This window comes from Crocodylus siamensis, chromosome 4, assembly GCF_052110815.1.
Source record: "Crocodylus siamensis isolate JL-2025a chromosome 4, ASM5211081v1, whole genome shotgun sequence".
NCBI lineage: Eukaryota > Metazoa > Chordata > Crocodylia > Crocodylidae > Crocodylus > Crocodylus siamensis.
In genome coordinates, this window is record NC_143398.1 from 194,082,638 (window position 1) to 194,100,057 (window position 17,420).

General features: G+C 38.2%; 1 protein-coding gene across 3 annotated transcripts in view; it reads right to left on the reverse strand.

Annotated features, from left to right (window-relative positions):
• Positions 1-3,294: 3,294 nt before the first annotated feature.
• FAM171B (family with sequence similarity 171 member B) overlaps positions 3,295-17,420 on the reverse strand; it is a 63,112-nt gene continuing 48,986 nt past the window's right edge. For 2 of the 3 annotated variants that reach the window (XM_090045278.1, XM_090045277.1), the window contains 6 exons: positions 17,202-17,294; positions 16,087-16,245; positions 13,422-13,592; positions 11,091-11,207; positions 9,903-10,026; positions 3,296-9,554 (listed from right to left, as the gene is read on the reverse strand). In XM_090045278.1, the coding sequence (XP_089901404.1) occupies positions 8,219-9,554; positions 9,903-10,026; positions 11,091-11,207; positions 13,422-13,592; positions 16,087-16,245; positions 17,202-17,294 (2,000 nt within the window). In that variant the 3' untranslated portion in view covers positions 3,296-8,218. Of the gene's footprint in view, positions 9,555-9,902; positions 10,027-11,090; positions 11,208-13,421; positions 13,593-16,086; positions 16,246-17,201; positions 17,295-17,420 lie in introns of all 3 variants that reach the window. The other variant, XM_090045279.1, reaches the window with a different exon arrangement.

Here is a 17,420-nt window from a genome sequence, read left to right on the forward strand (position 1 = left end):
AGTTCCTATCTAATTTGGAAATTATATAATCTTTAGATAATGTTTAGGAGTTTAGCCATACAGCTTCAGTCCTTGTGTGTGTAATGAAAATTTAACCAGGAGTATATGTAACTAAAAAGATCCACACTGAATTAGCAATTTACATTTTAAAAAATCCACTAAAATTTGTTAACAGCTGTGGATAAGCCAACCAGAAATATTAAAATAGTAAAAAAATATAAAGATACTTGCAATAAGAAATCAGAGTGTTCAAGGTTTCATTTTGTTAAATTATTTGACATTTACTTTTCCCCAGCTATCTGTCTTTGTTTGATCAGAAATCAGCTTCCACTTTTGCATAGTACTTCAAACTTTTTTGCAGTAAAACTATTACATCTGTTTTCTACACATACATACATACATGCTCTATTGGACCCTAATTAATTATACTATTGTGTGTATATATATATATATATATGAAATGTAATTCTATGTTTATGATAATGGTTTAAAACAAGAATAACACTGATTTTAATTTTGCCCGTATTTTTTACATATCAGATAAAGGGAACCAACTGCATGTCCAAATTCCTTGACTGTTGCAAAGAATCAGCTGTTACTGAGCAAACCTGTCGCTCGTTACTCATGGAAGTAGAAAAATCATTCATTTTCTGAAAAAATTATTTCAACTAATTTGTAGCATATGTAAATAGATTGTAGTAGCAAACAAATGTATTTTATTGAAAATATGCAGAACATAAAAGCAATTATTGTTCAGGAAGATTAAGCATTAAAAACATTACAGTAAACATCAGAATGTTTAAGAGCCCTGGGTTAAAGCAACCACTATTTCATCTGTGCCACCTGCTAGGAGACTGAAGGCTTTTTTTCAAGACCATTATTAAATCCATACAGGTTCTCTCTCTGATTAGAGAACCACAGACAAATTGGTACTTAGAGTGGAAAGACAGATGATCTTGTTCAGCATGGTTGAAGGTCTGAATGATCCCAAGGAACAGTTCAAGACTTAAAATGTACCTTTAGAATGCTTCAGATTCAGCACTGTGCAGAATTTCCTTATCTGCAAGATGATCAAATTACTTCAGTAATAATCTTCCTTAACACAGATGTGAAATGTTTACTCTGAAGAAATTGATGGCCATTCCATCCAAGAAAGAGCAACAGCAAGTTGCATGAAATAATTACTGTGCCACCCTAATACCAATCTGTCTCATCATATGGAATTTAGGGTCAAATCCAAATACCCTTATTCAAAGTCAAACATCAAGACCAAGAGAACATTTAAAAAATCAGAATTTCCTCAACAGTAATTCAGATTTATATACAATCAACAATAAAGCCCCTTTGAACAAGTGTTAATATAGCAGGAAAAAATGCAGGCTTGAAGTGTTAGTTTTGCTTCCTCTAGCTCTGTAGTCCATCTTAGTGGTATGGGAATTAAAAGTAATTTAGCTGCAGCACAATTGCAAATGTTTCTTTTCATAGGCCTATGACTAAATGCAGCCGCAGCAGTATTAGCCAATAATTTTGAAATTAAATCAGTGCTAATTACAAAAAAGTGCAGCTAATTAAACTGCAAAATGCATTTCTGTAAGTTAGGCTAGGTAAATTTATCCCACGCTTAAAAGCCTGCTTTTCATTTTAATTCCAAAACTTCTTGATAAATAAATTAAAAACAAATTTCCCATGTGGTAAGTATGTGCAAAACAGAAAAAAAATACACAGCTAAATTGGGTATATTCCTACAAATTAAGTTTCATTTGTGTACATATTTTTACAGCAGAGTTTGCAGCCTGTTCTATCCATATGAGCTCTGGAAAGGTAGATTCTCCCCAGTTGATTGATGACTTCAAAATCTGCCAGCTCTAAATAGTTGATCCTATCTTGTTAAATCTAATTACAAGTGCCAACTCTGAAGCATGATGGGATAGTTGGGTAAGTATCTAACATTACATAGTTTAGTCACATTACAAAAAGCAATTAACAAGGAAATTGGTCTTTCCTCTGGTTTATGTGAATAAGTCTTTATGCCCTGGCTTGGTAAGGGATAAGCAATCAGCACTAGGATCACGGGATGCTTGTACACATGACGAAAATTGCTCATTTTTTCAATTTAATTACATCATGCTGTACACATATAGTTTTTTTGCAATATAAATGAGTTTATGTTGCAACATAAACCATATCCATATGTAGTTTAGTTTGCAATGTAGCTGTTTGTAACATTGCAGCCTTTTGACAGCTCGCTCCCCCGAGCTGCAAGATAGGTGGGCTGAAGGCAAAAGCGGTGAGGGGCCCCATCTTTATTTTTTTGGGGAGCCTGCCTGTGTCTCCTGCAGCCAGAGGGTGAGCTGCTGGTGGACCGAGCAGCCCCTGAGCTGTAAGAGGCCCCAGTCCTTCCCCCTATTCCCCCAGCACGCCCCCCCACCCCGGGCTGCTAGGGTGGGCTGCTAGCAGGTGGTTGCGCTTGGGGAATGGTTTGATCAGGCTGGGCGCTGTCTCTGAGCTGGAACATCACTTGCCTGCCCAGGTGGTCCCATGGGGTGCCGCTGCAGCTCAGGGGCCACTGGCAGCTCACCCTCCCTAACCACAGGAGAGACAAACAGGCTCTACAAAAAGATCGGGCCCCTGGCCACTTCATTTTCCCCCCGTTGAGCATGCCTGTGAGAGCTGCCAGTGGGCCAAGTGGCCCCTGAGCTGCTGGGGGCTCTGGGTCCTTCCCTCCAGTCACAGCACCCCTCAGGGCTGCCCAGCTGGGGTGCTAGAGGGCCAGGGGCTCCCCCAGTTTGGAAGCAGCACCCCACCAGATCCAACTCTTCCCCAAGCCTGACTGGGGAGCACTGCCTGGCAGGCTTCCAGTGGGTAGGCTTGGGAAAGAGTTGGAACTGGTGGGGTGCTGCCTCCAAACTGGGGCAGCCCCTGGCCTGCTAGCTCTCCACCTGGGTGGCCTCGGGGGACACTACTACTGTGGAGGGAAGGACCAGGGCCCCCTACAACTCAGGCTGCTCAGCCCACCGGCAGCTCACGCAGACAGGCTCAGCGGGGGAGAGGGGGGAAAAATCAGCAAGGGGTCCAATCCTTTTTATTTTTTCATGGAGCCTGCCCACCTCTCCTGTGGCCTGTGGGGCAAGCTGCCAGTGGGCCCTTAGCTGCAGGGGGTCTCATTCCTTTCTTCCATGGCAGCAGTGACCCCCAGGGATGCCCAGGCAATAGCTAGCAGGCAGGTGTTGCCCAAGCTCGGAAGAGCCCAGCTTAATCCAACTATTCCCCAAGCTGAGGCAGCACCTGTCTGCCCTGAGAGGCACCACCACCGTAGGGGGAAGGATGGCCCCCTCCAGGTCAGGGGCTGCTCAGTCCGCTGGCAGGTCACCCCCAGGCTGCAGGAGACATTGGGCAGGCTCTGCAAAAAATAAAAATAAAAAAGTACTGGGTACCTCAACATAACAGTGACTCAAGTCCATGATTGAAAAGGTAGGCTTTTAATCATCACAAAAAATGACCATTGTAATTTAGGGGACTAAACCCCCATCACATACAAGCACCCATGGAGATCACATAGGCCAGGGGTTTCAAAGATATGTCTAACAGTACTTGAGGGGCCAGGAATTCAGGGGTAGGAGCTAATGCCAACTTCCAGTGTACAGAGCCCTGTTGGCACCACATCAGTGGTGAGGGTTAGAACAATGGCTGCATTAACCCTGAGCCCCATGGTCCACATCTGGCCCAGGCAGCTCAGGGGAGTTTGACACCCCTCCCATGGGCTGCTCAGGCTGTTGAAAAGGGGCAGACACAGGCAGAAGTGTATTTCATGTAGAGATCACATGATGTTCCTCTTCTCCCTAAGATTAAAGCAAACAAGTCTAAAAGCAGCATATTTGTCTGCAACATGTTTCTTTTAAACCATATTAACTGAATTTAAAAAAAATATCAAGAACTTTTTAAAACTATTTTATTATATTGCATGAACTATATAACATTTTACAAATCTTAGTTACATTCTCAGCAATAAATACAGTAGTACTGTAGTAAATACACTGAAACATGAAAAGACACCTTTGACAAAAGAATACAAAAGGTAGAAACACTTCAAAAAGACACAGAGCTTTAGGTATGCTTGGAATGGAAAACAAACATGTTTACAGGAGTGTGGTGGGAAATGATTGCCAAGGCAATGGTAGTGCTTCTCTGACATTTGAGAATCAATCCTGCAAGGCATAAGGAACTTGAGTGCCATCAGCTCTAGTGGGCTTTAGCACCTCACAGAATTGGCCTCTGTGAGCTTCATGCTCGAATGTGCATTAAAAGGGGCCCTTTTCCAAATGTAACTACTAAGATGTAAAAATATTTGCTATCTAAAATATCCACTAAGGTATGACATGTGCTTTAAGTGATTCCATCAGTTGAACAGTGTAATAATACCCCACTACTTGGAAAACATTACAAATTTTCAGAAATTTAACTTGCGACAAACTAATTTTCAGTTGGCCGTTTTTAGTTTTAAAATGCTAAAATTAAGAATTGCGTAACTATTATAAAGGACTACTATAAAATGGCATCACATTTTTGCAGGAAACATTAGTACTTCCCCTAAACAAGGCTTAGATAAGTGTTTATCATTAAAAACTGCTTTCATATCCCAAAATTTAAGCATAAAAGTGTACTGTGCCTGTTGCTGTAAGAGTGGCACACATTTACATTAAAACTATTTCAATAAAAGTGTCCTCAATAAATGCTGGAAACCAGTCCTAGTTGCTTTGCATTTCTAAAAGCCCACTGAGGTCAATGAATGGAAGATGAGTGAGAGTTTAGGGTCACACCCAAAAGGTTAAAAAAAAAGAGTGATGCAATGAGCATCCTCCTTCTGGTCTCCCCACTGCTTCCAGGTTCAATTAAATAGCATGAGACCCAAACTAGTATATGTAGTTTCTGGATAGGTGTATATTACACTTGGGATACTAAATGAATGGTGTCTGATGTTGATCTCAAACCAGTTTCATACCTGATAAAAGTAAAGGTATTCATTTCAAAATATCTGCCTTGAGATCAGAATCAGGCCCCTTGTGTTAAAAACAAAAAGTTGTTCAAATCCCTAAAAGTGTTATTTTACCTGATCATTTCTAACCTATTTCACAATATATTGCTAATGGTTCCCAAATGTAATAAACTGTAGGTGGGTTATGACCCGAGTGCTGTTATTATCTACATGCAAGAGTCTATGTTCCAAAACAAAACCACTAGATTTGTGGAACAAAATATTACAGAGACTAGGTAATTTTAGTAGTGACGCTTCTATTTTGGCTAACAGAAAAAAGTGTACGTGTGCTTTTTAGGTCACCAAGTGTCCTACTGATAAAATAGGTCTGGGGAAAAAGAAAGGCACTTCAGCAGGGTAATTTACCTTCTTGAGTTCTTCAGTGGTCCAAGTAGTGTTTTACCCTTGAAACGTGTTCCAAATGCAAAACTAAACATTGGCAATATCTAATAAGCTAATGCATTTTAACTTGTGTATTACTGCATTAAAGACTACCATTAGTCCTCTTTGCTTTTTTTATATCTAATAAAAAAATCCTCTTTGGTACAAATTACTGCACATGAGCAAATCAAACTTTTATTTCCTGTATTCTGGATCTTGTTGAGATCAGATAGGATCATTATTCAGTTAGTAATCTGACAGCAAAGATGTTTTTCAAAATACCAAGTATAAAGCAAGGTTTTTATAGATTTTGTAATGAGGATGGACTAGGCACATTCTTGATTAGATAGCAGTTCACTAGCATGAACAATTCTGAATGACAGTTCCTTTCCTGTGCATGGCTCTGTACGTAGTTAGCAAAGTTACCAGAAAGCTACCCTCCATTTTACTCATCCTATTGAAAATCTTGAAGCTTTCATACCCTATTTACTTATAACTATGTCGCTTCTTATTTGTTGGTATTTCAAAGTATTAGTCTAAAGAAGATGGTTTATGCAAAAATATTATTACTTGACTCCATTGGCCACATTATACAAGGTAAAAGACTGCTGTACACCACTCCTGTGGCAGAAATGTTGTATAGAACCTGAGTGCTGTATTACAGCTACAAGGGGCAAAAGACTAAATACCTAAGGAAGATCTTGGACAAGAAACATGCCTAACAGAATTTAATCTTTAGCAGTTTTTATCTACATAGTATGTGTGCACACATTATCTCCATGTTTAAGGGGAAAGTGATGGCTTTTCATAGTATGACACAAATGGCACTCATAAACATCTGAGAAGTCAAAACATCCTAGAAACAGATATGTCATTTTTGTAAAAACTGATTTAACTGAAACTAAACCACTCTGGAAATGAGAATCAGCAAGAAGCTACATGCTTTCCACTCTAATATTTTTCCCTTTAGAAGGGTTCATTTTTAAGTCCTTTACCCCCACCCCCCCAGTCCCAACTCTGTCACAAGACAATCATTATCTTTCAGTTTTGGAAGAGCTGACACTACATTGTCAAAATCCCATCAGCATTATGGGCTGTTCTCTGTTGTTGCTGAGAAATCTAAAAGTCAATGATTCCGTGGTCTATCTCCCTTGGACTTTGTTAGGCCATTCAGTGAAATGCTTTACTCACATATATTCTCCTCCATCTGAACTTTCTACATAGATTAAAAATGTTTTTAAAAACTATCCTAACTAGGATAGTTTGAAATTAAATTACCAAAGCCAAAGTGTTGCAACTTATCAGAGAAACACCTTTAAAGTTATTGAAAGACACCCTATTATGTAAAGCATGTTAAAGAGTATACATCTACTTTTCTGTTAGCCAAAGCAGAATCTATTAATTTGACAAAATTATTTTTTAAACATAAAATATATTCTGATGGATTTTTCCTCCCCGTATACATACATATCTTAGTTACATTTCATGCATTCATGACTTTTGGTATCCATTTAACTGAGCAGTAACTCATAATCAAGACTCTATTATATTGCAGACCAAGTTTGCAGCTCAGCTTCTTCCTGTTCTAAACAAGCAATCAGTTTTCTAAAGTCTGATTAACACCCTTGTGATGCACAGCCTATAACAAAAGTTGCTCAGACTGGGGAAAATTGACACTGGTTGATGTCAATCGTTATCATTAAAAAATAGCCTCACAGCCTGCAAAGGCACTATTTGTCCACATTTATAATATTTTTGTTGGACGTGACTAAGGACCTACTTTGTGGTTTCAAGAAAACCATGAAAATCGGGCATTGCCCAAGAATACCGGCCCCCCACCTAAACACAACATTCTGGCTCCCCAGTGGATGCCAGTGGTGCTCCTGGCCGCTGCAGCCTGGCCTCACAGCCCACTGGGAGTGAGGGGGGTGGGGACAACAACATAGGAATTGGAACAGCCAAGACAGCAGCCGCTCTTCCCTGCCCCCCCACAGCTGATTAGCTTAGAGGACTTCCCGTCACATGCCAATCAGCGGCAAGGGGTGAGACCACACGAGAGGCAGCCTGATCCGTGGCAAGGGGCGAGCTCGGTGCAAAAACGCTGCAAAATCAGCTCCATTCACAATTTAGGTAGATCCCTAAACATTACGTATCGTGTTCTACCTTAATTACAATAGTATAAATCTGATGCAACCCAGATTACAACTCAGCATGATTTGGCTCAATGTACATTGAACAGTACATGAAAAAGGATTTAGCTGACATTTTAATAGTTGAGAGTGGACAGATATCAAGTCCTTAATTATTTCAAGACCATACTAATGTGATTAAACAATGCAAAATGAAGCAGTGATTAGGACCACAGCAAAGGTAATTTATAAATACTATGCATGGTCACTTCAGTTAGATACAATATTTCAGAAACATCTGAACCTCCTAAACTAGTACAATGCCAGCAACATTAAAAATACCTTCTTTATTGAGTGCCTACATTTGTAGCTGTGCATTCCCAGAGGTGTACCCAAGAATGAAAGGCTTATTAAAATGAAGCCTTCTTTTTCAGATTGCCAAAAATAACGACTGGAAAACTTATATATTAGCAATTCTGAGTGACAAATTCACATTTTATATCAATTTCTTAGTTATAATCCTTAGTTTGCACATTAAAAATTGTAACTTTACCTGATACTAGAAAACAATTTAGACCGTTCCTTACAAATTCAACCTTGCAAATCTACAGCAAGAAGCCAAGAGAAAACAGTGCATGATCCCCAAGAGGAGCAACAATACTAAACACACTGTGTTTTAGTTTATAGGAATAAGGGGTCTCTCTTCTCTCTTTTTCCAAATATTATTTTTGCTCTCTCTTTTAGCCATATGTGGCCTACCCCTTTTTTTACTTGGAGGAGTACTGGACTCATGACCTTCTGCTTTATTTTTTCTTCTTATTGGTTCTTCAATCTGCTGTTCTGCAACTGATCCACTTCCTCCATCCAGCATGTGTCTCATAGATTGATCTTCAGGGGTGCAAACAGTGGTCCCACTTTCACTGCTACTCAGATCCAAATCTTCCAAATAAAGGATCTTAGAATGAGGCATGCTTTTAATGAAAGTTTTCTCCCTCTCTAGTTTTCGACTGGGATGATGTTCATTCATGTCAACTCCTGAGTCCAGACTAGTGTCATTGCTATCTGTTTTTCTGCCCTTCTTCAGATCTATAAAAGAGTGCCTTACTTGAGCAATTGGCTTTCCATCTAGTGACACAAACCATGCTCTGGGGTGTGGGGATGGTTTTCCTTTGGAAAGCTCCAGTAATGTTTGTTCTGAAATACCTTGAAGCTCAGATGAAAATGGGGTCATTACAACTGCTTCATTCAGTGTCCCAGGAACAGAGACAGATTCCAGCAAGTTGTTGGTGTACCGATCCCAATTTGAATTTTGGGAAGGTAAACCTTGTTGACCATCTACTATGGCTTTCTCATCTCTGCAGGTTGGGGGCTGTGGATGAATATGCGTTGGCATCTTGGGTAATGTCTGTGTATAACTGTCACGATTCATGGGTTCCATCACAGGGCTGTAGACTAACTGACCCTTTCTTGGCAAAGTAGCTGACTTAGCAGCATGCAACTGCTCAGGAGAGTGGAAAAGGTCAGAAGTTTGAAGGATGGCAATAGGCTGACTGTATATATGCATGAGTTGTTCTGGAATATGGGAAAGCCCAAACATCTCTTCTTTTACTGCAAGATATAGGTTTTGGTCTTGAACAGCCCTTGGAGACTGGGAAACACTACTGCTGATATGCTTTGGCTGCTGCATGTGTCTAACTCCAGCACTAGGATCCAAGGACTGGGATGAATTCCTTGAATGACTACTCTGATTTGATGACTGATACGAGGCATCTTCTGTATAAATTTTAAAACTGCCCCGGGATTTTTTGTCCTCTCTTTCTATAGTAGTCTTTCCTTGAGGGCTATAAGATGAAATCTTAGGTGAGTATAACTGTGATTTATCTCCTACCCTTAATGACCCCTTGACAGCACTGATGTGATTTATGTGAGTTGTTGATGTTGTCTGGTCCTTTTTTAAAACTTCCAGTTTAGTTGTATTTTTTTCCTTCTTTTGTGACTGACCACATTTATCCCTATGCAAAAGGAAATAGAAGATAATTATAGAGGACATGTTGGGAAAATATGAGTGATGAATGCAGTAACCGCACTGAACACTGATATTAGACTCAACAGTATGCACTGCTGAAAGCAAATAGTTGCAAACCAAAACTGTTCCAAAACTATTGCAGGAATTTATATGCATAATTAACGTGCAATGTTATATTAATATAGTGATAATTTTAAGACGCGAGGTGTATGAAATATTTTATATCACCTAGGCATATTGCTGGGGGAAAAAATAATATTTTGACACAGAAGGGGCTGTTCGTTAACTTCAAATCCCGTTTACACAGAGGATATAGATTTTCTTTTTTCCTTACCTGCAGTAACAAAGAAGGACAGCGAAGAATCCAATAATAATGACAACAGTACCTCCCAATATAGCTGTTAGGAACACTGTATGATAGGCTGTTATATCCTTGGAAACTGCACTAATAATTGAATCTAGATTTTTTCAAACACAGAAACAGACAAAAATTAGATGCCAAAAACTAATTATTGTACAAAACTGCAGTTGATAAATTACACTATAGTTTCCTAGCCATCTTAACACTCTCCATTTCAGCAACTTCAGAATAATAATAACAACAACAATAATAACAACAACAATAATAACAACAACAACAATAATATAAAATATAATCAGACTTCAGGGGCTGATGTCTCAAAACACCAAAGTATTGCCCTTACATTTGTTTAGTCAAATGGTGCTTGTAGCATACATCTAAATTTGTTTCAAAATACTAATCCCTGAAGTGTCAAGCTTAAACCTCCTGTCCCATCCCATTACTTTATTTTTAGATTCTGAAATCATATTCTGTCATTCCAAAATTTCACCATATTAATTTTCATTTCTGGAATAAGCATAATTGTAGCATGTAGGCTGTATGTTTCTATACAGGCAGTATCTATTTGGGCCACTCAACCCGACCAGTCCCACCCCCAGTACTGATCCCCCAGTGTATTTCCCCTTTGTGTTCCTGGGTGCAAAAACAGGCATATGGTACCAGATGCTCCTCTGTTCTGTATGTTCACATTTCTCTTTTTGATAAAACCCAGACAGTGACAGTACTGTATAGCTTGGCCCTTTCCCCATCAAAAGACAGCTGGGAATTGAAAAGATGAAGAAGACTGCCTCCTTTGACCCAGAGGAGTATTTTTTCTACACCGTTCAGCAGGTTTCAACCAGAATATTTCCTCTTTTTCAAAAAATGATGCTTTGGTTGTGTTCCTGTCACACACATGAAAACAAATGTCAAAGAATTTTCCTGGTCATTTAATCCTCCACCTTCCCTTTTTCCCAAAAAAACTAATAGTTTCAATGTAATACTGGAGTTAACAATTCTAGGAAACAGGCTTGAAAAATGTAGATAAAACACCTTCAGCTTCTAACATGCATCCATCTCTTTTTTTTTTTAAATTATGAACAAATCTTCTAATATACCCGTATTAAGACTAGAAGTATTTAGATTATTTGGTCATTTTAGTTTTCTATTGATATGCAATACCTGTAGTTCCAGGCAGTGGAGCTGCTATCCAATACCCTAAGTGTGGAGCAACATACTTCCATACTAAATGGTCATTAGCTTCCTTTACCATTCCCAGCCCACGATTTACCCAGGCACCTGAAAAAGGAGGCAAGTTAATATGCATTTCAGGGGACATGGCTTGTTTCATACAATCTCCTACAAGCACAGAAAGGTATTATGCAAAAGAAAACATTGGAAAATATATACTGTCAGAAAGAAATATAGAAAATGAAATTGTTCTGATACTTTCACATACAACAGGGCTTGATGAGCTTATAAAATAAATACATAAATAAAACAAAACAAAAAACCAACTCCTCCTCCCCCCAAAAAACTAACTCTCTCTCCCAGAATTGATTTAGATATTTCAGTGAAAGCCTGTGTATAACTGTTTACTTTGAAATAAAATTCAATTATTTTTTTAATGCTTTCACTTAAATTGACTTTAGCTGTTACACCAAAATAGAAAGTAAAACCAAAGTAGATTTCCACCAACACAAACCATTTTTAATTCATATTCTCTTATTTTAGGTCTTATTTGTGTAAAGACTAGTTGTAATCTTGTTAAAAGCTATTAATTTACACACAATGAACAGAGTCCAACATTAGGCTTTATCACATAGTGGACAAGCCATAATAATCCACTAGGCTACAACAAAATGAAAAAGCCTGTTTTTTCTATTTAAATTATACAACGCTGAAACAGCTCAATTAGTCCAAGGCAGGATTACTGTTAGACCAGAGATCTCACCACCATCTGTTTTGGAGTATAAAGGACAAGCATTATGATCTGCCATTCTCCTGCAACATATGCTCACATATTTGTAGACGAGACAAAAAGAAACATACTTCATACTTGGTTAAGTAATAAATATACCCATGCCTGAAATTCTAAGAGTGGAAAACAACCTGTTTTACAAACCAGAACATGCTAAGGGGAACAGCAAGGAGATGAACAACACATCTCACTTTAGAATACCAGGAATTTTGTAAAGTGGGTTCTGAAGAAAACAAAATGGTCATAACTTATATATTAACCCTAAGTACAGAGGGTTTACATTTCGTTTTAGAGATCTTCTTTTATGGGAAAAAAATTCAATTCCAATGATGTTCAGCTTTGCAAAAATTCTAGCTCAAGTGAAATAAAACATCTGAAATGGGCGAATATTCATAAAAGTTAACATGCTTTATTTTTCTTCCCCACTCTACTCCACAGAAAATAGCACATACTAAGAAAAATACAGGGACACATATTTTAATATAAAGGGGCATACTTCAATGCACTTTAACAGAAAAAAAAATTAATAATAAAGGTTTCTGTCTCAGAAATAAACCAGTTAGACTCAGGATACCCAAGAAAAAGGACTATATAATGCTTTAGAGAGAGTTCTGCCTGTCCCTGGTGCATCTGAATCACACCCTGGGATGGCATAGACCAGTGGGAGCAACCTTTCTGGCACGTGGGCCACAAATCAAGCACCACACCTTCTGAGTGTTACTCCAATCCCCCTTCCTTTGTGTGAACTGCCACTACTTTCTATGACCAATTCACTGCTCTGCTTTCCCCCCTACCATGTGCCCTGTCCGATCTGCTGCTCTGCTATCTGCCACTGTACTACCTGGTCCCTTCCACATCCGCTGCATGCCACGCAGAGGTTGCCAGTGCCACCTGAGAGACATGCCACAGGTTGGTCATTCCTGGTGTGGACTACTGATCTGTTTCAGTATAGTTGTTACTATAAATATTTTACATGGAGATACTGTATATTACATTTTAGAAAAAGCAATGGTTCTGCCTAAAATATTCTATTTTCATAAAAAATAATACGTTAAGTCATCTTAAGTTGTGTCACATCCAGTGTTGTCACTTTATTTCAAGCAACCCTTACAGACATGACTTTGGAACACAATATAGTCAAACAACCTTAATTTCAACTTTTTGTTCAAGCTCATAGCATGCACTACATTTATACTGTTACAATATCTAATGTCCAAATATTATATTATTGTGAAAATGAAGGTCATCCACATGATTCTTGATACTTGTAACATTCACATCAGTGTTTTTGTTTGAATCAGTTAAAACAGTTATGTTCCCGGGGGGTGGGGGAGACCTCCCTCTAAATTTAAGATGCGTGTTTAAAATTGAGAACTTCTTCCCAAAATATTTGTGACCCAACTAAGAAAAAAATAATGCTGGATATTATTCTGTAAGACACAGATATACCCCACGTCATTCTAATACTAAATATAGTATAGCATTAATGTTAATGTTAAAGCTGTATACTGAAGGATTTATCAAAAACATACCAGTTTTCAGATCAAATGTCCATGCAGGTATAGCATCTCCTGATTTTACATTATTTGTAGGTAGAAGAGGCAATGTAATATGAATGGGACCATTCACTTTCAATTCTTTTCCAGCAGAAAGGAGGCTTACACATATTGCAGCAAGAGGGGTCAATTCAATACTTTTAAAACCTAAAACATATGGAATAACTTCCTATAACTACACATACTGGCATGTATTTATAAAAAAAAAATACAATTTACTGAAAAAAAATGCAACCCATCAAAGAATATATGGATCACAAGATGTCAATATAGCTTGAGAAAAAAACTCAAGCATTTCTTTGGTCACCTTTTATTGAGAGTACCATTCTGTAGTTATACCTATTCAAAAATTTTAACAACAAAATATATAGTTACAATAAAAGTGGTTCAACAGTGCTGGCAGAACACAATTTGGCAAATTCTGGTTGTTGAGAGGCTTTTAATTACAGGCTTCAGAAGCCTCATTCTACCTTAAATACAATACACCTGTTCAGAAAAAAACTGAGTTCTAAATGTATGGACAGGTATAAATATAAACGATAATCAAAATCAAACTCCTGTATTAAGTGACTACTGAGAACTTTGCAAATGTATCAAGCAGGTTTAATAATAAAACTTTACTGAAAGGTTTCATTTGTTATTTGGATGTTGCTTTGTAGAGTTGACCGTGGGGTACAGTACTCAAGGCTTGTCAAAATACTCAAAGCAACCTGCTTTATGGTGCAGGCTGCAAGTGTGCTCCCTTGTTCTTTATACTAACATGCAACAATAAACACCATATGATACAAAAGCTTCAGAATCTAGTGTGACAGGTTTTTGAAGACTGAAACAGAATTATTAAATATCAGAATGATATTAGTGCTTTGCACACTGTTAGAAGCCAATTGTGAGAGAACCACCAGCACACCAGATCTCAATTATCCCCTACCTGCCTTAGGATACAAGCTATTTCTCTGGGATCCTATGAATAATTTAAGAATACATCAAAGAATTAAAGAAAAGCTCAATGGTGAGAAACACTGTTTATCATCTGAGGCTTCAAATTCAAAAGGTGCATTAAAAACAACTTGTTTTTCTTGGCATCCTCAAAAATCCACACATAAATAAGGTACTGGTATTTGTGAATATTTTGATTAATTGCAGATTAAACAAACCAGAGTATGACACACAAATGAGTTAACTAGAAACTATATATCACTAATATCATCCCCTGCAAATCAAGGGAACAATAGAACCGCAATGAATTTGAGTGTGTCGCTGTGTATTTGAAAAAGAGAAATGGGTGATGAAATACTAGTCGTCTGGGACAGCTTAGACTATCCTGCCTTGAGCATGAGGTTGAACTCTTGTGGTCCTTTCCAACCCTATTTTCCTCTGTTGGTTCCAATGTGATCTTCTGGATAGCAACATAACTAGGTGGATTAGGACATAATAGTAAATAAGTATTGATTCTGCTTGTGCCTTAATAAGTTTGCTTTAAAAAGGTAATATTTAAAAGTAATTTTTACCAAGTCATGGAATCTCTGCCTTGAAAGGATATTTTATAGACACGTGTGGAAAATATTATTACATTTGTTCTTTGTATGTTTAGAGTGCCTAGCTGGTGTCACTATGCTTAAACAGGCTTACACGGATCAACTGTAACTAAGTCAATAATACAACAACATGGATTAAGTATTTGAGATAGATTAGTCTCCCTGTTATTTTTATGCTGGGTGACATGGTTCCAAACCCAAATAGGTAAAAGTTACAGCCGAAATGCATCAGCTGAGGATCTGCCCATAAATTACTGAAATTCCAGTGACTTCAAGAGTGATTGCAATTTATATTGCATCAAATTCAGGCACAGTAAGGTATTTTGTAATGTGCAGAACACACAGAACATAGCCAACACCTTCAAATTCCACTTAAATGAATGGGAGTTTCATGTGTGCTAACACTGCAGTTTAAGGCCTTGCCACAATACAGTAAAAGTGTTATAATCCTATAAGGGAAACTAGTCTGGACAGAAAATAGCATATTTATCTCTGCAGGAGGTAAGAGTAGCAGCATATTATGTTCTTTTGTTAGATATGCAGGTAGGTGTAGAAGGCCATGAGTTACTCCTCTGTAGTATAGTACAGTAAAAGCTGTGTTATCCGGCACTTTACAAGCTGGCATGCTCTATTAACCGCCATGCCAGCTTGTAAGGTAAAAGTGAAACCAGAAGTGCCCACTGTGGCACTTACAGTTTCTCTGAGCCCCCACGGCCCGGGGCAAAGCAGCCTGTGCTGCTGAGCCCCCACAGTAACAATTCTTTCCCCCTTTCTCTTCTGCCCCTCTCCCTGTCCCTCGCTGGGGGAGGGGGCAGCAACGCACCAGGGAGGGGCAGCAGGAGAGGCGGCCTCTCAGGTAGTGGGCATATTTTGTTATTTGGCACCCCCGATTCCCCATGGGTGCCAGATAAAATTTTGCTGTACTTATAATATCAATTCTGGATCCTATGGAACTCAGAAAGAAGTCGACTAAATTCAACGGGAGCTCTTTCAGGCCTTCATTATTAAAGAATGAATCTTCCATAGCATATATACACATTTTTATATAAATGCATGCATACATACACACACAGAGAACAAACTTAGATGTAACAAAGGTAATATACCCGATTTATTTTGAAGGATCCCTGTTGTGTAGAGAAAATTGTCCACTTTCAAAAATTGTTGTGGCACTGTCAGATAGGCTGTCACATTTGTAATATGGTGGTTTATTGGAAGTTTTATTAAATATTTGGGAAACTGAACACTTGGTTGAGATTTGGCATCTGTAAAGAAAAACATTTTTAAATTAGCAAGGTTTCAAACAGAGCTAACACTTTTCACTGTGACAATCTAGAAATTCATTCAGCATAAAACCTACTGCATCCCACTACTCTATGCTTGTTATTGTCTAGTTCTAATCCACCACCTGCCACTATCACTCCACACCATGATGTTATCGGAAAGCTGAGCTCCTCTTCCCTTTCCCACCCTCACTCTTAAGTCCCAACTCTAGCATGCCTTCTCCAGGCTCTACCTTCCCTGAGGTGTATACATTTCAAATAAATAGTTGTGTTTCTCTCACCAAAGGCTTATAAAGCAGTAAAATAATGCAAAAGCAGTAAAATATACTTATCTTATGTTCCTAGTATAATAGCACTGTTTCTCCAAAGAAGACATCTTTAATCCACTCTCCACCTCCCACCTCAACATAAAATGCATTACTATTCATATGCACACAACATCAAACATCAGTAGATTTCTATTTGAAATCTTTTACAAGTTAGGGAGGAGATAATAAGATAATGACTACAAAGATAACAGCCTAATATCTGCATAAGCTATAAGCAATATTCATATCTATGGAAAGCTGGAACTTTTGGAGGGAGATTTACTAGTTACCATAGTAATGCAGAGTCTGAAGACCAGATCTTTGCCTATGTAAATCCTCATTCAGTAGAACACTGACAATTTATATGTAAAGAATCTGGCCCCGAGTGTAATAAGTAACATGCATACTTCTCTTTACTAGAGATGAACAATACTCAGGAGGCCAACTGCATTAGTAACTGTGCTGGCCATGAACTAGCTCTTTTTTAAAGTGCATCAGGACTCTAAAGACTTCTGCCTTCTCTCCAGACTATATTCATTTCTCAGCAAAAACACATGCATTCATTAGTTAAGCTTTGTAAGTTTTTCACACAAACTGTTTACATCCTAGTTTGCATAATGGACTACTTACCAGACAGTTTTCCAGTAATTAAAACAGTATCTTCAAACAGCCATATATTAGCTTGGCTTTGTGGAAACAATGAAAGTGTCACAGATGAGTATACTGGGAAAAAGAGCACATTAAGAAAACGTGGTTAAGATTGGAAATGTTGAAGAAAAAGTTCAGATAAAACATACAATTTTGAACTATGATGAACCAGTTGTCAAGAGGAATGATGTCAAAGAAAAC